Source organism: Hemiscyllium ocellatum, chromosome X, assembly GCF_020745735.1.
Source record: "Hemiscyllium ocellatum isolate sHemOce1 chromosome X, sHemOce1.pat.X.cur, whole genome shotgun sequence".
NCBI lineage: Eukaryota > Metazoa > Chordata > Chondrichthyes > Orectolobiformes > Hemiscylliidae > Hemiscyllium > Hemiscyllium ocellatum.
In genome coordinates this window covers 14,455,790-14,477,554 of record NC_083453.1, presented here as the reverse complement: position 1 = coordinate 14,477,554, position 21,765 = coordinate 14,455,790, and the positions used below count along the sequence as shown (strand labels likewise).

Here is a 21,765-nt window from a genome sequence, read left to right as displayed (position 1 = left end):
TTGTGTTTTGAGTGTTTGGGACTGTTTAGACACTTTAAGGAATGCTGTTTGAGTCTATGGAACTTTCTCTAAGAACTCTTTATTTATAGATTGATCTGTGTGCACGTCATCTTCACACAAGGTTAACACATCAGCTTTCTTCTATCTCTGTGTATTGCCCCAATGTTCCCGTGTTGTGTAAAACATAAAACTTATTTTTATTTTGCTTAATATCATACTTTGTGCTTTAGTACGACTTTTTGTCTAACTATATCCTGTATCTCTACAAATGATCTCAGGATGCTTTTCAATGTTCATGTACCAGCTGTACATTGAGTGCCATACTGTTAGTGATGCCATCTTTCAGATGGGATATTAAACCACATTCTGTCTTCTCTCTCAGATGACTTTAAAGAAGAGTGGGGAGATTTTTCAAAAAATAGTCAGAATATATGAATCACTAACAAGGCCAACATTTATTGCCCAATCATAATTGCTTTGATGAAGATAATGATACTAGATGCCTTCTTGAACGCAATGGAGTAACTTGCTTGACCATATCAGAGATCAGTTATGAGTCAAACTACAGTAATGTGTCTGGAGTCACATGTAGGCCAGATTAGGGAGGAAGCTAGATTTCCTTCTCTAGAGGAACTAGACAGATATCTTTATTCATAATAGTATTTTGTTTCAGATTTGATCATTAGGTTAGATTAGAAACAGTGTGCAAACAGGTCCTTCGGCCCACCCAGTCCACACCGCCCCTCCGAAGAGAAATTCACCCAAACCCCTGACTAGCACACCCAATACCGTGGGCAGTTTTAGCATGGCCAATTCACCTGACCTGCAGATCTTTGGATTGTGGGAGGAAACCAGAGCACCCGGAGGAAACCCACGCAGACATGGGGAGAAAGTGCAAACTCCACACAGACAGGTGGGAATTGAACCCAGGACCCTGGTGTTGTGAGGCAGCAGTGCTAACCACTGAGCCACCGTGCCACCCTATTCATTAAAAAAATCAAACATGTCCCCAGACAATTCATTTACCTAGAAACAAAATCAGCACACTGCATACGGAGTGCTCTACTGTACCCTGGACAATATTTAAACCCAGAAATGATGCTGATCATTTATTTCATTGCTGTTTGTGGGCACTTGCTTTGCTCATGTGGTGTGTATATAGCATTGGCAGTTCAGAAGAACTTCAGTGGCTATAAAGTCCTTTAGGATGTCCTGAGGTTGTGAAAAAAAACACTCAAATACAAGAATTTCTCTTCAAAATTAAGTTATAAATGCAAGTTATTTGAACACAGATTAGGGAGAATGTGCAAACTCGACACAGACAGCTGCCCAAGGCTGGAATCGAACCTGAGATTCTGCAGATGAGACTATATAAAACTGTGGAAACTACAAAATAATCCTCTGTACAGCCTATATTATTTAACAAAAAGAGGTTACCTGGTTCAGCTCGTCCAGCTCAGCCTCCCAAAACAAAAAAAATCCCAATAATTGGCTAATTTTTATTTACATGGTTGGATAAATCTCGGAAACACTTCCATTGTTGTGCTGTTCTAAAATACAAAATTATCTTGGAGATGACCATAAGCACTGAACCAGTGCCATCATGTGGCCAGAAATAACAGTGCAAGAAATTAAAAACAAAAGAAAAGCTCAAGTAGTCCACCGATCAGGTGGCACTTGAGGAGAGAAAAACCAAGTTAACTATCTGATGGAAAACATCGACATGAGGCTCCATAATGTTGGAGATCCTTCTTTCAGTACCCACCTTCTTATCATTAGTGTTGCGCACAAGTTTCTCCTGCAAGAAGATTGAATTAATGAGATGAAGACTGGCACAGGTCAACTGTCTCCTAGATAGCATTGAGAACTGGCAGCTTCTGACTAGAGGCTGAGCCATCTGGTGCAGATGTAATGAGCTGAATGACCTCCTGCTATGATGTATTCTTTTTATAATTTGAGGTTTTCAACAAATAAGCAATCAGGAGCACCTATAAACAGGGCTTCCCAAAGTGGGGATCAAGACGTCAAATGGGGTCACATTAGAATTTTGGAGTTGCAAGATCCATAAGCAGTAATATCTGTGGAGATCCAGAAAAGTTAGTAACGGGTTCTGTCTCTCTCTCATTCACTGAAGAGTTGTAATAACATTTAAACCTCAAAATGGGGTTACAACAGGAAAACATTTGTGAAACATTGGTTCAAGGACAGTGTTTGCTGTTCTGAAGTAGTAATGTTTAACCAGAAATGTTGATGTCGTTTTTCTTTTCACAGATGTTGCCAAAACTGAGTGTTTCCAGCATGTTGTTTTCATTCCATAAAGGATTACACTGGAGTGTCCCCATGTTGTCAACAGAACCAATTTTACACTTTTATTTTAAATATAAAAGACAACAAATAAAGTAACTAAGATAAGCTTTCAACAAAACAAAATGAAACTAAATTATCTTACTTCTGGAGTCTCTAAAACATTTCTGAGACTGGCAGGCACCACAAAAATGGACTCATTAAATCATTCAAACATTTTCAGCTTTAACTACCAAGAGATTAAAAATTAAAAAGTCACAAGGTCTTTATTCTGGTAATTGTGAATTACAAAGTATTAAAATGATATTGATTGGCAAGGCCCTACAGTGCTCAAGACATGTCGCCTAGTAGTTTAGCTGAAGAAAATGACATGCTTGAAGACATTTCTAGATAGGAGTATCCAGTTTACAATGGTCACTGAAGCCCAAATTACAAACATGGCAAGATACATATAGCTTTAAGCACAAGAAAAGGTGACTCAAACCCCCTCTTCTCTTGTTGGGTCTCAGGGAAAAAAAAGCTCATCCACCATCTCGAATCCAATTTCCAATCTTTCAACACAGACAATTCAGTCAACAAAATATTTTTAATTTTCTATACAAGAGTTAAAACAGGGCAAATGCAAATCCCATGAATAGTTTAAAAAAAACTAAACAGCACTCATCTTCACACCTAAAATTTTATGACAGTATCAAAGCAGTAACCAAGCCTGTTATTTTGGCAAAGTTGGTCAGATAAAGCCACCAGTGCAACCATAGTTGATCTCCCAAAAGGCAAAAATCACAGAAACACGCAGCAATGAATGCAATATTTGTAACATCCCTACATTAAAAGCAAACAGTTCATCAGCTCAATTTTAATCTGCATGGAATTTTTAAGTTTGCAAATATGAATGTAATTTCAATTATTCATCACTTTTCTGCTTTTTGTAATATCAATCTATAGTCTGAAATTAATTTAGTTACTACAGTGTGAGGTAGGAGAGTGCCATGAGCAAATGAATAGCTTGGGAAGATTTTACCAATGGAAGAGGAGACAGTTTACTGAAGTAATGCTCTTTTCTAGCCAAGGGATATCTAGGCTCATTGTTGCACCTCCATCTAACTCAGTGCAGGCTAGGGATTGAATCAGGGATTTTTCTCCTCTGTGTTGCAGTTTTCACATACACACCATTACTTAGTCACTGAAAGGGGCATAAAGATTTAACCACTTTGCATATTTGGGTCAATTATCTCATTCAATTTTTCTTCAGGGGTGCACAGGTGGGAAGGATGAAAGTCTGTGATGAACAGTAGTTAAGTTAGTATTGCTACATCCCAGACTTGCCCAAAATGATAGACATTGTAAGATTACATGAACAATCATGTTACTACAATTCCTGCTCATTGGAAGCATTTAGTGCATTCTTACGTTATCACCAAAAAAAAAGGTGCCAAGTGGCAGCACAGTTTCTTCACTGGATTACTCAATTACCTGCTGGATTTGACTTGCTTAGGGAGAACCCGATTCAGTTTTGTTGACCATCAGGCGCAAAGTATGCAGTCCATGAGATAATTGGAAACACCAAAACAAAGCAAAAGCCAGACTTATAATTGCTTGACATGTTTATGTTGCAAGAAATGCTGATCCTGCTGGCCAGGTAATCTCACAGTACTTAACCTTCTACTAATGCAGAGTAAGTTGGCCACAATCCAAGCCCAGAGTATCAGGATGGTTGTATTGCATTCAGATAGGACAAGCACTGGTTAAACCCCAATAAGAGTTCAGATGAGCTTATGTAGGTAACAATACTTATATCCATTCTCAAAACATCGTAAAAATAATCCCTTCGCAGATTCAAATTTAGAATTATGCATAACAGATTAAAACAAAGAAATTGTTCAAAAATGCGCATTGCTATATTGTCTTAAAGTGACAGTATCCACTAATCCTAACCTGCACAGTTCTAACTCAAATTTTGGGGAATTGTGGACTCAAATGAGATGGAGGCAACCTCAATTTAAAAATTACTTGCTCCAAAAGATTCCATACAATTTCAGTTTCTAAGCATTAGCTTGTGCATTTTCTTTTGTACAGCTCAATCTCCTCCTTGTTTTTTGGTGCTTTTCTTCCAGTATTGTTCAATACTAGTAGATCCATATTTATGTCTTAGAATCGTGCCACTATGTCAACTGCAGTTGTGACCAAGAATAACAGGATCAGATGGGTTGGATTGATGTCAAGATCTATAGTACAGCACAGGCTATCTCGTAACCATCAGCATCCAAGTGCATGACTGCTTCTTATGAGAAGAGACAAAAAAATCTCAACACTGAGTTTGTCGGCTGACTTCATTATCATGCATTCACCTGAAGTGACTTTCCGAAAAGCCACAAGAATCTACCTACTGCAACTAGAAAATAAACCTATTCAGCAAAATGCTCAATTAATCTAATTATACTGTTACAACAAAGTATAATTGACTCTTTCTCTAATAATCTTTATTTCCCTTTTGACCAGTTTCTCCCCAACTCCCTTCCAACCCATGCTTCACCCTGTGTTCACCAGAAATCTGCAAAAACACATATTCTGAAACAGACTGCTGGATACTAACTAAGAACAAAGACTCAATTCGTCTTTCTCCCTTCCTACCAGAGTGTCACTGGTGAATGGACAGTCCTCACTGGCTGAGATTCACTAATCCAGCACCAGAGTCCTTCATAACTCAACATTAGAATGGACGCAGAGCAATTTATCCCATACTTTTAAAATTTTCTCTTCTGCTGTCCAAAATCAACTCTCACTTTGAACTCAATCAGGGCATTTCTGCTACCTTGCCTAAAAGGCCATTTTTCACATGCCAGACTGGACAATAAGTGCTACCTGACCATCCAACTGCAGGTAGTGTCACATCTACGTCATCACCTATCCATACTGCCAACAAGGTTCACTATACAGGAATTCGGGGGGGGGGGGAAAGAGGGCCTAACCCAGTCACCTCTATCTTAACCTTGGATGAAATCAGTCGGTACTGTGAATAAAACTAGGACCTTCTGGTTTATATGGCTCAGAGTTGGAGGTTTGCATCTGAGTCACTGGGACCTTTTAATGCAAATGTAATTTTCTTTCAGATGAAAGAATCTCACCAGGGCTTCGTTAATGCTGTTCTGGATGAGTGATGACAATCAGAGCTTACTGTAGGAATTAAAAATAAAGCACAAATGTAGTCATTGTGACTCTTTGTGTAGCCAATATGTTGACATGATAAATTGGAAGGATGGTCTCACGAGAAAAGCCAACTGGAGATCACCCATTTTTCCAAGGATTATGAAAAATACTTTGATAAGAAAGTTAAATTTTAAATGTTTGCAAAAATCATATGGAACTTGTTAAATAAAAAGCTCTGCTGGAGATGTGAATTACCAATACATGGATCTTTGGTACTTCTGGGAATAAAGACTGGATGACAATATGAACAGACACTGCCTCATCAGTTCCTTCCAAATGACATTTCAGGATTTCCAGATCAGCTGGATTTTAAGTTCGAAGTTGAGGGATGGGTGTGGTCACATCTTGGAAGAAAGGGTGAGACAGGGCACTCTTTGCTGAGATCCGCTTGCTTGGATCATACTGAAGCATTTGCTGCAAGAAAGAGGGATCAAATTGGTCAGTTAAAATTCAGCAACAACTTTTAAAAAGTAAGGGAAAGATCAAAGAGAGATTTAAAGAATAGTGAAGCACTGATTTGTAGTAGAATGAACAACCACAGCTTTTTATTTACATAGTGGGTTTAAAGTAATAAAAAGCTCCACAATGCCTCATAAACCATTAGAAAACAAAATTTGCCATCGAGTCACATAAGAAAAAACAAGACCAAATGGTGAAAAACTTGGTCCAAGAGGTAGATTTTCAAGAGCACCTGAGTGTAAGGCAGCGAGGTTTAGACAAAAAAATTCCAAAGTTTGGGGCTGTAGCAGCTGAAGGCATGGCTAACCATGGTGGAGAGGTTAAAATCAGAGATACTCAAGAGGGCACAAGTAGAGTCTTTGCCAGGTTTTTAAAGAAGCTACCAGCTTATATCAATGATAAACTGTTTTTCTTTCTCTCTCTGCCTGTTATCAAGTCCAGATTTTCACAACTTGTGGACACTGTTACTTAAGCAGGACAGAAAATATCCATTGGTTCTGAGGTTGCTCTGGTTTCAAAGCCAAAGTTTGAAGTGTAAACAGTGAACCTAGGACTCTGACCTCTTCATTTCAAATTAATCCACAGGTATAGATGATTGAAATTCCCCTCTCAAATTTTCTCACTTTCCCAGGATCCTGGATGGAATTCCACAGACTGATCATCAGATCAATGCGGGTAAGTGACTATTTGAAATCTTTATATGACATGCTGCTTGTACTCGTATCTCATGACTCACCGCTAACAGGTCTCTGCCAACCTCATCGAGCGGGGGTACCACTTTACCAAGATCCTGCTGAATCCACCTTGGGAATGTGGGCTTGTAATCAGGCATGGAGGTTACTCCTGGCCAGACCGATTCATCTGGTGTTCCAAGTGTTCGGAAAATGCGAAACAGCTGATCAATCTCAGAGTCTCCAGGAAATAGGGCTCTCCTAGTGATCTAAGGCAAACAAAACCAAAACCAGAATTGGCAATATTGCTTCAGTAAAACACCCTATGCACTCTCAACTGAGAATTATACCTGTGCTCTTTTGAGTTTTCACATGCAAGTATCCAGTCCATATCTGGAGCATCAAATAGTTTAGAACCCAAGATTCCACTGCTGTTCCTCTAATTCTGAAGTTACAAGATCAGATACTCCCTGGTTTGTCACCAGTGACCATATGCACATGCTGAGACAGCAGTGTTAGCAGAGCATTAAAAAACACAGCTTGCCCTTGCCCACACTGTATATGTCCCAGCGGAAGACAGGAGCAGGGAGATAAAGGTTAATCACATTGTCACGTTCCTCTCCCTACCCTGATGTCTAGCAGACATCAATACAATCAAGATAGATTGGAAAATTGTAGGTACAGCCTCAGTGGTTTGTACACCAACAATTTTACCGCATGAATCAACAGAAGCAAACTAACAAAAAGCAGCCAATTAACTTACACAGACTGAAGGTACTATATTTGCTTTGGTAGCATCAGTGGAGACAAAGCAGCATTAATGTTTTGGGTCCAGTGAACAGTTCTGAAGAATTGACCCTGGACCTGAAAAGTTAACTGTGTTTTCTCTCCACAGATGCTGCCAGGTCTGCTGAGTTTTTCCTGAAATTTCAGTTTTTGTTTCTGAAATTTCCAGCACTGCAGTTCTTTTTTTTAAAAAACTGGATTTGCTTTCTTGGCTGCGGAACCTGCCATCTACAAACACAAGAATCAATGTCCACCTTCAAAATGAAAGTTTCACTATTAGGGCTCATTTTAAAATAAAAATGAGTAAAAGCAACGAATAAATCTACTTTTACATTTTTTTTGGTTTTATCAATGGGTGATAAAATCCAAATACTGACATGGAAAGGTTAGCAAGTCTGACATAGCCATGGTCCCAGCAATGTACTTTTATTCTTCTGGCGAATTAAGGTTTGATCACATGGTCTACATAACACATATAGCTTGCAGATAAAAGAAATATAGATTCACTGCAAATGTGCACAGTAATCTGGTTATGCAATGGTTACAGCTTGAGCTCAACTGCTTTGAATATTTAGTTAACAATGTACCCTTTCTTCCCCAGTCCGACCCTCCAAGAACCTCAGTGTGAAACATACAACTACTGCTTCACCAGACTGCTTGTGATTCCACAAAACACAGTGGGCATATTATCCAACAAAAAGGCAAAAGTATGTGTAGAATGGAGGGCAAAAATTTCTATCCTAAGGGGAATGGGTCAGCAAGTTTCATTACATCATTAGCCCAGCACACTGGAATCATACACCACATTTAAACAATGCAGCTATTTGAAAGCAGAATTCAGAGGAGCTCTGTTTAATCTATTCCTTGCACAATGAACACTGTCACAAAGAACAGTCCTCAACCTAAATTTCCCCTTGCTCCCTGAGGGTGCAGAAGTGTCCTCTGTGGTAGTACAGGATTACGCATAATTCTTGAGCAGGCATGTGTTTTCTTACTGGGCACAAGCTCTACAGACACGAGGCATTTTTCACTGCCTCGCTCAAGTGACCATTTTTCATGTGTGAGCCAAGACAGCAAGTTTTGGAGGGCAAAGGCAAAGTGATCACTTCAATTGCATGAAGCAAGGATTTTTCTAGCAAGACTGGAGTCACAGGGTGGGGTGCTCTAATGTGCTCTAGAGTGAACTGTGTGCAGATCTTTCTTTGCCCATGAATAGGGCAAAGGAAAAATCTATCCCAATTATTACCTGTCTTCTCATGTGTGTAATATATTGTCTGATTTTTGAATAGATTGGTTCTTTCAGTCGTGCTGTTCCTTTCAGGTAGTTTTATTCATGCATAATTTAAGGTGGAGATGGTGATCTATAAATATAAACATGAAGGATTTTTGAAGCTATCATTGGCCTTTGTGTCCCTTGGTTTGGAAAAGTAGAATCAGATTGAAACTTGCGCCTCGTGATTGTTTAGTGACGGGAAGGAGAAAAATGAGAGTGTCAAGGAGGACAAAGTTGCATATGTGTCCTGCAACTAAACAGCCTTCCAATGCTTGCTGTCTTGGTTCACACATGCAGTGTGTCTCCTTAAAATGCATCTTTGCTGTTAGCCTCCACTACTCCATAAGACATCGGAGCAGAATTAGGCCATTTAGCCCGAATGCTCCACCATTTGATCATGGCTGATTAGGAGCGAGAAACTTTTCTCCTGCCTTCTCCTCATGAACCAGAAGACTCCATGTGGTAGTCGTGTTCAGCCTAAAACGGAGAGTCATAAATAGATTAGATTAGATTCCCTACATTGTGGAAACAGGCCCTTCGGCGACCCTCTGAACCCATTTCCCTCTGACTAATGCACCTAACACAATGGGAAATTTAGCCTGGCCAATTCACCTGACCGGCACATCTTTGGATTATGGGTGGAAACCGGACAACCCGGAGGAAACCATCACAGACATGGGGAGAATGTGCAAGCTCCACACAGACAGTCACCCGGGTCCTTGGCGCTGTGAGGCAGCAGTGCTAACCACTGAGCCACAGTGCCGCCCCTAAGAGTCACAAAAGAAATCCAAGGAGAAACTTCTTTACTCAGAGCAGAACTTGCTACCACATGGAGTGGTGGAGACAAACACTATAGATGTATTCAAGGAGAAACTACATGATACAGAAAGGAATAGGAACTCATGTTGATCAGGTTAAAATAGACAAGGTGGGAGGCAGCTCATATAGTATGCAAGTACCAGCACAGACATACTGGGCAAAATGATCCATTTCTGTGCTGTAGATGCAATGTAATTTTCTTTAAAGAGAGCTGAAGGGCTTTGAAAAAAATGCATCAATACAGGTGGCATCAGTTTCTCCTCATCCACTCTATCCAGTCCACTTGTGATTTTGAAAACCTCTTTTAAACCTCCTGTCAGCCTTCTTCTCTCAAAGGAGAACAGTTCTAACTTCTTCAATAGAAGTTGCTGGAAAAGCTCAGCAGGTCTGGCAGCATCTGTGAAGAGAAATCAGAGTTAACGTTTCGGGTCTAGTAACCCTTCCTCAGAACTGGTGATAGCTAGGAAAATTTAGATTAGATTCCCTACAGTCCAGAAACAGGCCCTTCAGCCCAACAAGTCCATACTGACCCTCCGAAGAGTAACCCACCCAGATCCATTCCCCCAATCCCTACTAATGCACCTATCACTATGGGACAATTTCCCATGGCCAACTCACCTAACCTGCACATCTTTGGAGGATGTGGGAGGAAACCGGAACACCTGGAGGAAACCCACGCAGACACAGGAAGAATGTGCAAACTCCACGCAGACAGTAACCAGAGACTGGAATCGAACCCAGGTCCCTGGTGCTGAGAGGCAACAATGCTAACCACTGAGCTGCCATGCTGCCCCAAAAAATAATGACCCACCCAAACACTGCAAGCATTGCTCAGTGGCAAACCTCAACACTATGCTTGGACAGTGTGGGGATTGAACCCATGACCTTGGCGTTATTAGCACCACGCTCTAATCATCTGAGCTAACTGACATACAGTTAGTTTACATGCAAAAGATAGGGTGGGGGAGGGGATAAGGAGTAAACGGAAGGTGGGGACAGAGCCCAAAGGGAGAGAGAAGAACAATTGGACAGACAAAAGAGTAGGGAACAATCTGGCTTGAGGAGTGATTAGCTGTTAATGGAGGCTGTTAGTGGCTAACGATAGGTAGTGTGTAATGGCAGTCTATGTGAAAACAAGGCCAAGTGTGTGGGGTAGGGGGCTAGGACACGGGGGAGTTCAGCCCTAAAGTTATTGAACTCAATATTGAGTCTAGAGGGCTGCAGAGTCCTCAAGCAGGAAATTGAGGTGTTGTTCTGAGCTTCACCAGAACATTGCAGCAAGCCTGAGACAGAGATAGCGGCCAAAGAACAGGATGGTGTGTTAAGGTGGCAGGCAACTGGAAGCTCAGGGTCTTTTTTGCAGGACAGAACGTAGATGTTCTGTGAAGCGGTCATCCAGTCTTTGCTTCGTTTCCCCAATGTAGGGGAGACCACATTGTAAGCAGCGAATGCAGTAGACTAGATTGTGTGAACTACAGGTAAAGTGCTGCTTCACCTGGAAGGTATCTTTGGGTCCTTGGATACTGAGGAGGGAGGAGGTAAATGGGCAGGTTTACACCTTCGACAGTTGCAGAGGATGGTGTTGTAGGGCTGTGGGGAGGGGATGCTGAGAGTGAAGGAAGAGTGGACCAGGGTGTCCCAGAGGGAACTGTCCCCGCGGGAGGTGGACAAGGGATGGGAGGTAAATGTGAGTGTTAGGTAGTGGTGAAAATGGTGGCTGATGATCCTCTGGATGCGGATGTGGTGGAATGGTAGGTAAGGACATGGCAACTCTATCGCTATTGCAGGAAGGAAGAGAGGGGGTGAGAGCGGAGGCTCCTTCTGAAACGTTCATGTTCATCCTCAACAGAGGATTCCCCAATACCTTTGTCAACAGGGCCCTCAACCGGGTCCGACCCATTTCCTGCACTTCTGCCCACCAGCTTCTATGTTCTGCCCCTCAAAAAAATGACCCTGAGCTTCCAGTTGCCTGCCACTTTAACACACCTTCCCTGCCCAACATCTCTATCTCAGGCTTGCTGCAGTGCAACCTGGAAGAAAAACACCTTATTTTCTGCTTGGGGACCCTGCAGCCCTTGGGACTCTATAGAGTTCAACAATTTTAGGGCCTGAACTCTCCCATGTCCCAGCCCCCTACCACACACACACCACGCCTTATCACACAGCCTGCCGTTACACACTACCTATTGTTAACCACTAACAGTCGTCTTCATTAACAGCTATTCACCCTCCCAGCCAGATTGTTATCCACTCCTTTGTCTGTCCAACTGTCTTCTCTCTCTCTTTGGGCTCTATCCCAACTATCGTTTATTCCTTATCCCCTTCCCTCCCATCTTCTGCATGTAAACCAACATTTTCCTAGCTACCATCAGTTCTGAGGAAAGGTCAACAGACCCAAAACGTTAACTTTAAATTTCTCTTCACAGACGCTGCCAGACTGGTTGAGCTTTTCCAGCAATTCTGTCTTTGTTTCCGATTTACAGCATCTGCAGTTCTTTCGGGTTTTATTCAAACTTCTTCAACGTACCCTCATAACTAAGTTTCTCATTCCCAGAGCCATCCTTGTAAGTCACTTCTGTACCTTCTTCAATGCAGTCACATCTTTCGTATAATGTGGCGTTCTTAATTGTACACAATACTCCAGCTGAGGACTAACAAATGTCTTTAAGTTCAACATCACCTTCTTGCCTTCATACTCTTTGCCCCTATTCACAAAAGTTAAGGATACTAAGCTTGATTAATTGCTCTCTCCATCTATCCTGCTACCGTTAATGATCTGTGGACATATGCGCCCAGGTCCCTCTCTTCCTTCAGAATTGCACGCTTATTTTATACTGTCTTTCCATACTCCTCCTACCAAAGTGTATTACCTCATATTTCTCTGTATTGAACCTCATTTGCCTCCTATCCATCCACTCCACCAACTTGTCAATGTCCTTTTGGAATTCCACAGTGTCCCCCTCACAGTTTACAATTCTCCCAAGATTAGTATCATCTGAAAACTTTAAAATTGTCCCCTGCCCACCAAGTTCCAGATCATTAATACAGGTCAGGAAAAGGAAGGGTGCCAATACCAACCCTTGGGGAAGTGCACTACAAACCTTCCTCCAGCCCTAACAAGTATCCATTAACCCTTACTCTCCGTTTCCTATCACTCAGCCAATTTTGTATCCAAATTGCTACTGTCCCTTCTATACCATGACGCATAACTTTCCTTACAAGTCTGTTGTGCAGCACTGTATCAAACGCCTTCTGGAAATTCATGTAAACCATATCAACAGCATTGCTCAGCAAGTCATTGTTGCTTCTTCAAAAAAAAAACACCAGCAAGATTTCCCCCTCAGAAATCCATGTGGACTCTTTCTAATCAAACTACCCTTTTTCCAAAGTAACTACTAATTGTATGCCGATTAATTATTTCCAGAAGCTTCTTGCCCAAAATTAAACCGAATGGTCTGTCATTGCTGGGATTAGCCTTACAAGTTTCCTTATACAAAGGCGAAATGTTGCAATTTCCCAGTCTTCTGGCACCTCCTCAGAGTCCGGGGAAGACTGAAACATTATGGTCAGCGTTCCCCAATTTCTACCCTCATTTCATCCAATTAGGGATATGGCTATTTCGGATCTGATGTGTAATAATGTCAGAGTAAAGGATCAAAGAAACAGTGACCATTACATGGTACAATTTAGCATTCACTTTGAGAGAGAGGAACTTGAGTCGGAAATAACTTTTTGTCATTTACATAAATTATTTCGATGCGAGCATAAGAGGTACAGTTAGTAAGTTTGCAGATGACACCAAAATTGGAGGTGTAGTGCACAGTGAAGAGGGTTACCTCAGATTACAACAGGATCTTGACCAGATGGGCCAATAGGCCGAGAACTGGCAGATGAAGTTTAATTCAGATAAATGTGAGGTGCTGCATTTTGGGAAAGCAAATCTTGTCAGGACTTATACACTTAATGGTAAGATCCTAGGGAGTGTTGCTGAACAAAGAGACCTTGGAATGGAGGTTCATAGCTCCTTGAAAGTGGAGTCACAGGTAGATAGGATAGTGAAGGCGGCATTTGGTATGATTTCCTTTATTGGTCAGAGTATTGGGAGTTTGTAGGTCATGTTGCGGCTGTACAGGACATAGGTTAGGCCACTGTTGGAATATTGTATGCAATTCTGGTCTCCTTCCTATTTGAAAGATGTTGTGAAACTTGAAAGGGTTCAGAAAAGATTTACAAGGATGTTGTCAGGGTTGGAGGATTTGAGCTATAGGGAGAGGCTGAACAGGCTGGGGCTGTTTTCCTTGGAGCGTCGGAGGCTGAGGGGTGACCTTATAGAGGTTTACAAAATTATGAGGGGCATGGATAGGGTAAATAGACAAAGTCTTTTCCCTAGGCTCAGGAGTCCAGAACTAGAGGGCATAGGTTTAGGGTCAGAGGGGAAAGATATAAAAGAGGGCAACTTTTTCACACAGAGGGTGGTACGTGTATGGAATGAGCTGCCAGAGGAAGTGGTGGAGGCTGATACCATTGCAACATTTCAGAGGCATTTGGATGGGTATATGAATAGGAAGGGCTTGGAGGGATATGGGCTGGGTGCTGGCTGGTGGGACTAGACTGGGTTGGGATATCTGGTCGGCATGGACGGGTTGGACTGAAGGGTCTGTTTCCATGCTGTACATCTCTATGATTCTCTAACTGTACTCAGCTTAAACAAAGGCAATTACAAAGTAATGGAGGCAGAGCTGGCTGGAGTGGACTGGAAAAGGAGTTTTAGCAGCAAAGACAGCTGGGGAACAATGATGGATATATAAGAAAATAGTTCATGCTTCACAGTGAAGATACACCCTGTGAGTGAGAAGGAGTCTCAGAAGAGATAAGCCAATCTTGGTTAACCAAGGAAGTTAAAGGATCGCATCAAATTGAAAGGAAAAAAAACATACAATTTGGTGAAAATTAGTGGTAAGCCAGAGCATTGGGAGTTTTAAAAACTAACATGACAAAAAAAAATGGAGAAGATAAACTTTTACGGTAAACTTGCTGTAACATCAAGAGCTCCTTTAAAGAAATAAAAGGGAAGAGAGACGCCAAAGTGAACACAGGCTTCTGAGGAATGAGACTGGGGAAATAATAATGGGGAATGAGGAAATGGCAGAGGAATTGAATAAATCAGTCTTCACAGTAGAGGACAGTAATAGCATTTCCAAAATACTAAAATAATCAAGGAGCAAAAGGAGGAGAGAAAATAAATACAGTGACTATCACTGGAGAAAATGTGCTCGGGAAAGTAATGGGGCTTAAGACCAAGGTCTGAGCATTTACCAGTCTGTCCTGTCCACTGAAGAATGGGGGTGGAAGAGAATTGTGGCAGGGGGAAAATATCCAATGGCTTTTCAGTTAAATAATTTTAAAAATCAAATGGATATATTGAAGTGACTTATCAGATTAAAAAAAGATAAAACTAATATTTATGAGAAATGGTTCTGTACATTCGCAGCAATGGTTCGAACATGTCTTCTCAATTCTTGCCTTCCCTATCACCCATCCTCCCCAAGTCTATTGCAGCAAAGTCATGAACTATGTCATATCCCACTCTCATGGCCTCATGGTGAAACCTGATGAGATTGATCACATAGACGTTAGGGTAGGGAGAGAGGGTGGAGATCATCTGAGTGCAAATGATAGCAATCAAATACTCCTTTGGGAACATGGGCGGCACGGTGGCACAGTGGTTAGCACTGCTGCCTCACAGCGCCAGGGACCTGGGTTCAATTCCCGCCTCAGGCGACTGACTGTGTGGAGTTTGCACGTTCTCCCTGTGTCTGCGTGGGTTTCCTCCGGGTGCTCCGGTTTCCTCCCACAGTCCAAAGATGTGCAGGTCAGGTGAATTGGCCATGCTAAATTGCCCGTAGTGTTAGGTAAGGGGTATATGTAGGGGTATGGGTGGGTTGTCGCTTCGGCGGGTCGGTGTGGACTTGTTGGGCCGAAGGGCCTGTTTCCACACTGTAAGTAATCTAAAAAAGTAATCTAAAAAAAAATGATTCTGAATAGACATGATTGTATCCCATAACACTCCAGGCAATCTTGCATAAATTCATCAGATGAAAAGATGTTTTTCCTCCTCCCATCACCACATAGTTATCTCACTTTCTATATTAAAGTCAGTCTTACTTGGACGTAAGAATAGTGTTTTATTGGGTTACTCAAAATGGGTCAAAAAGAGATTTTACCTAGCAATCAGCCAAAGCCTAGCAAATCAGTGTTTTCAGGAGTTATTTACAACTCTCAAACATCTTTCCGCTCCTTCCGTTCTCAGGTATTTATCTAGCTTCCTCTTAAACAAATCTATAAGATTCACCTCAACCAATTCCTATACACAGATTCTTGAAAACAGCTTCCATACCCTGCATACCTTTGCAGCTTTCTGAGACTGTTGAGATCAGAGAGTTGGACTTTTTCACAATATGGGGTACATTGGTAGAGATTCACGTACCTGAAGTTGTTTCTCAAACCTCTACAAAGACCCCTGGTTCAGAAGATCACTTATTGCATAGATCAAGCCAAAGGCAGCTGTGCAATTTATTCCCTACTCAAACGGTGAAGACATGGGTGTCCAAAATAAGGGGTTTTCACTATCTGCGCACTTCTTGACTTTTGTTCCTTACAACACGTCCAAGGTTTCAGGTCTTGTAAATAAGACATAACCACAGAAAATATGCATTTCTAAACTGAACAACTGATGAATATGTAAAGAAAAATCCCATGTCCAGATTTATCATCAGGGTTGTGTTAATTAACGATCAATGTTTTCTTGCTCCTCTTATTTTGGGATCAACGCTCCAATGTCCATTTCAATGGAAATTCACCACAATTCCCCACTCCAGATAAAAATTTATTTGAGGCTTTATGACATTTTGGCAAACGGGAGGGAAGAAACAGTGGGATGGGTGAGGAGGCAAGAGAAGATTAGATTAGATTAGATTACTTACAACGTGGAAACAGGCCCTTCAGCCCAACAAGTCCACACTGACCCGCCGAAGCGCAACCCACCCATACCCCTACATTTACCCCTTACCTAACACTACGGGCAATTTAGCATGGCCAATTCACCTGACCTGCACATCTTTGGACTGTGGGAGGAAACCGGAGCACCCGGAGGAAACCCACGCAGACACGGGGAGAACGTGCAAACTCCACACAGTCAGTCGCCTGAGTCGGGAATTGAACCCAGGTCTCAGGCGCTGTGAGGCAGCAGTGCTAACCACTGTGCCACCGTGCCGCCCACCAAGAAGCAAGAGTCCCACGTCAACACTTCCATGTTATCAAACTATAAAACCAAGCCAATAAATAACCATCAGCTCTTGCCTAGAATGAACAGCCTGTTGCAGGAACACAGGAAGAAATGTAAAGAGGATTTTTTTAATAAAAGAAAGGAATGTGTTTTTGATGTATGTCTCAGTTTAATCACCATCTTATCACAGAGCTGCACTAACTTTAGAATCCGTTACCATTTCTGCGAAGATGCAGCCAAGACTCCAGATATCAACTGCAGTGGAGTAATATTTACATCCCAAGAGGATCTCAGGGGCTCGATACCACAATGTGACAACCTGCAAAAAAGAAAAAAAATTTCAAACTCATACCCACCTTACTTCCTCTAACAGATCTTTGGACATTTTAGTCCAAACAGTGATATTTACCAATAATAATACAGTCCCTGACAAAGGAGGAATTGCAGAGAATTCCACATCGAGGCACTCAACATTCTTTAATAAATATTCACCTTATTGTATTTAAATTTGACAAATAATTTTCCTTTGGTCTCTATTTCTCCTACTTACCCGAGCTCTAACCCTCGGAATAAAAGCCATTAATGCTGGAAATACTCAGCAGGTCAGGCAGCATCCATGGAAAGCACAATCCAAAGAACAGTGGTCATATCTTCTCAACTCCTGCACCATATTAAAAAAAGGCCCATTTTATTTTATTTTGGTTGCCACTCAAAATAAACAAAAATAATTTCAGAACGAGTTCAAAGGCCATCAGCAAATGGATCAAGGACAGAAAAATGCAGTTATGAAACTCTATGCCACTGAATGACACAATGAGTTTCACTGTTAAGCTGCAACCCCAGTCGCAGTTACTATCAAACGCAAGAAGCTCCAGCCTCTAGTTGCCCATTAAAACCTGTCACCCATTGCTCTCTCCTCAGCTTCTGGGAATGATTACATTACTTGCAGCTGTTATGAAGGTATAAGTGTATGCTGTACCTTTAAGAGAGAGAGAGGAAGCTGGTATGGACTGAAAGCACAGTGTGCTGAAAAATTTAAAAACGTAACATTTGGTTGACATAAATAGCTGGTGCTGTCTTGCCATGGTACAAAAACAGATTCAAATTTGGCCAGTTTAAATTATGTCCCAAATACCAAAATCCAATCAAATTTGAATTTAATGTTTTGATGACATCAAACCAATGAAATGATCCGATGTTTTAGGGTATAAAACTGGACATTTTGAACAGCTGGGCGAGAACTGCCAAGAACACCAACAAGTATAGACTGCTAGCCAACTATTCTCTGAAAGGTACCTATCCATTAGAAATTTGTGCAGCAGAACCCCAAAGCCGACCTAGAGAAATCTACGGAGAAAGATTGACTCTGATGATGACAACTGGGTTCAAAGTTGATTTGCCGTAACTTTAAGAGGAAATGTATCAGACCAGTATTGTAGAGTGGGATGTAAAAGATAGGTTTAAGAGAAAGGAGTTGTAAATAGTTGTGGTTTTAATGTTCTCTGTTGGACTTAAAGAATAAAATTGTTAATTTTTACTTTAAATACTGAAATCTGAGATAGTTCTTTGCCTCTTGAGATGAGCTTCTGTTTGTCGGATTTAAATTAGCAGGGGGGTTTACCCAGTGTCATAACACAGCAAAATTAACAATTCCCATCCCGTGATACTTTGGCACATGTTGCTGTCCATTTGAATCACTGTATTCAGTTAAGGGGACAACATACCTCATGGGTGTATGTGCGAACAGGCACGCCGAAAGCTCTTGCAAGTCCAAAGTCAGCTAGTTTAATTGCACCCTCTGCATTGATCAGGAGGTTCTGCGGTTTCAGGTCACGGTGAAGTACCCGATGAGAATGGCAGAATGCAAGTCCTTGCAGCAGCTGGAATAGATAGCTCTGAACAAGAGAAACACATAATTATTAACCAATACACAATAACCAAATGCACAGATCACAGTAACCACTTACGTTAGAGCCCGGGTGTCCTTGGAGAAGGAGCACGCGGTGTCCACCAACACCCTGGAGTTGTTCAGGGAGAGGTGGGTGCCACAGGGAGTGGAGTGCATTATTTCCCCCTCCAACTCTATTTTGATTTAGTCCCTGCCCTCCCCTTCACTGTTTTGATCACACAGCATTGCCCTCTTTGATGTGAAGGGCACTGCTTGTCACTGGCCACCCGGGTGTTTCCTTTCTTCCTGGTGGTGGAAATTGAATAAAGATTTGTGCACTTTGTGTCTCTCACTGTGTCTCACGATTGCACACACACACCATGGGTGCTGGGGAAAAAATAAGCACTACCGCAGTTAGGCGGTAGTGTGGGGGTTAATTATAAAAAGAAAAAAAAAATAACAGAGAACCTCACACGGCATAAAATAAAGAAAAAAAAGAAAAAAAACAGGAGTGTAAGGGCACTACTTGTAAAAAGAGAAAAAAAAAAATCACAGTAACCACTGGATTGGAGTCAATGATATATAGAACTGGAATAGCTCACACTCCGTAGCTAGTATGCAAACTTCATCGGAGACTCCTGGGCTCCCATTCATATAGCTAATTCAGGTGATAAGTATGGTCTTTAGACCAGGGCTTCCCTAAGTGGGGTCACCAGCTCACAGGCTGTGCCAGAAACTCTGACCAAGTGAACAGTTATCAGGCAGCTTTAAATCCTTGCATTTTTTTCAAACATGGACTAATAACTTAACCTAGAGGGTTGGGTCCTAGCAGTAAAAATGGCAAGTCTCACAAGCTTTTAAAAAAAAAACAAAAATTCTGCTCACACCACTCTATTCCACACCCTTTGCTCTTAAAGGTCAGCTCACACTCCCAGCTTAGAGTGTATAATGGCTGCAGGGTCTGAGCTCAAAATTAAAAGCAAATTAAGAAAGCCTTGCAATTCAAAAAAAAATTAAACAATAAGATTCATGGGTGTACATTCACAGCTGTAAAGATAGCAGAATATTGAGATTCCACTCCCCCACCTCATTCCCTAGCTGTCTGTAGGTTTGAAAATCATAAAGGACAATAAACAAGAAATCTCTCTCACAAAATGTTGAAAAGAATCATGTTCACTTGCTTCAAGAGAAGACCTAGTTTTCAAGAACTGATAAAACTCATGTAGAATTGAGACACATAATGCCAAAGACCAGAGTGCAGAGCTTTGGTGATCCAATGATATCAACAGTAGCAATGAACCAGTAGGTCATCCTTCGCTTGCCCAGCAGCAGATAATTCCGGCAGTTTAAAGCAGGGGTCATCTTAAAAAAGTGTGGGTGACACAGGACTACATTGAAAACATTGGAAAGCATCAATATAAAAGGATCTAAGGAAACACAATGTGTAAAATGTTCACATATAATCAGGATAAGGTCTTCAGCTCATCAAGAATGATTCCACCATTCAATTATACCCTCTGGTTCCAGACGCCCCTACGAGAGAAAATGACACCCTGGACATGGGGTCATTTCCAGAGTCACATGGGGATAGAGCAAAATCTTCACACTGTGAAAATTCACAAGCTGGCACTGTGAAAGTAGGCGGTGACTTCAGGTTGCGAAAACTAAAATTGGTTTGAAAACCCCAGTTAAAGAAAGTGAGGGTTATCATTACCTAAGAAATTGACACACATTAAAAGATGAAATCTGTTGCTCTTCTACATGTAACAAATATTGCTTTCCCCACAAATGCAGTCAAAGGATTTTCCGAGTTAAACATGCCACCATCAAAAGGAAAGGTTAGCATGACGTTACAAATTGTGCGCACAAGCTGTTTGGAGGTAGCTTTGGATGGTAAAGGACCACTTCCTGCAGAGGCACAGCACCATACTCCCCTCCGAAATACCAAAAGGGACTACGTGATGGCTCAGTAGAATGCCCAATGTGTGTTCTGACCCATCTTTCTTTCTCCAGTCAAACCTTCTGCCAAGGATGGTTCCTCCCCTTGGTCAATGAAGAATACTAATCCAAGTATACAGAACTCAATAGGATCCTCAATGTACAAATCTGCAAATACCAAGCAATTTGTAATACAGAATGATTGTCCACCACACATGAGCTGATAAAAGTACATAAAAATTATGCTATCCAGATTAGTAAATAATTTTGAAAACCAGATCCACTGTTTGATTTTGCGTCATTTGGATGAGACATTCAGGTGGATGCAAAAGATCCTAGCATAGTCGTTGAAATAAACTCTTTTTCCAACATTTCCTGCTCAAATAATACTGTCAAAAACAGATTGAAATGGTCATTTACCTCATTGCCATTTGTGGATCCTTGCACTGTGCAAGTCGTTGCCATGTCTGCCTACACAACAAAGCTTCAAAAACGCAATAAATTGGTTGTGAAGGAACTTTGTAATTCCCCTAGAATAAGAAACGTGCAAGTGCAGCTTCCCATCAATTGCAGAATTAATCCAATGAATTTATCAAATATCATTTGGGGAAGTTTTAATAGGGTGGAGAACACATTTATATGAAGTTTTCTAAACGCTATAAAAGTTAAGGAAAGTCTACACATTTGTGAATTGAACAGGTTTAATTGGCACCACAGATACAGCCACCACGTTGTCTGGAAAACTTATATATTAAGTCACTGCACAGCAAAGCGCATACTAGGGCAGATACCAGCCACCTCAAGAAGATGACCTGCTTTGGATCTGTTCCATTTTTAATTTTGCCCTATGAAACCCACATGACTTTACCTTGACGAGTGGCAATGAGATCCCATTGACAGAGGAGATGTCCATGAATTTCTTCAGATCCTGGTGCAGGAACTCAAAGACCAGATACAGTTTATTCTCCGTGTGAATGACATCAAGTAACCTGAAGGAGTAGGGTGGGAGGGGAAAAGAGGAATACTAGTAATCCAGCCACGGGTTCCAACTTCATTCCCAATTTCTTCTTGAAAGACCTAATTCTCACCAACTGTATGGTCACAAATACTGAAATTTGCAGGACTCACAATAGAT

The 21,765-nt window shown here is 41.4% G+C and overlaps 1 protein-coding gene and 1 non-coding gene across 3 annotated transcripts in view; both read right to left on the bottom strand.

The window, feature by feature from the left end:
• Positions 1-2,457: 2,457 nt before the first annotated feature.
• cdk2 (cyclin dependent kinase 2) overlaps positions 2,458-21,765 on the bottom strand; it is a 33,596-nt gene continuing 14,288 nt past the window's right edge. Inside the window, exons 3-7 of one of the 2 annotated variants that reach the window (XM_060821154.1) lie at positions 21,499-21,619; positions 18,529-18,699; positions 17,007-17,123; positions 6,707-6,910; positions 2,458-5,925 (exon numbers count right to left, since the gene is read on the bottom strand). In XM_060821154.1, the coding sequence (XP_060677137.1) occupies positions 5,821-5,925; positions 6,707-6,910; positions 17,007-17,123; positions 18,529-18,699; positions 21,499-21,619 (718 nt within the window). In that variant the 3' untranslated portion in view covers positions 2,458-5,820. The remainder of the gene's footprint in view (positions 5,926-6,706; positions 6,911-17,006; positions 17,124-18,528; positions 18,700-21,498; positions 21,620-21,765) is intronic. The other variant, XM_060821155.1, reaches the window with a different exon arrangement.
• Positions 10,377-10,449, bottom strand: trnai-aau (transfer RNA isoleucine (anticodon AAU)). The gene has a single exon. It is a non-coding gene; the product is annotated as a tRNA-Ile (tRNA).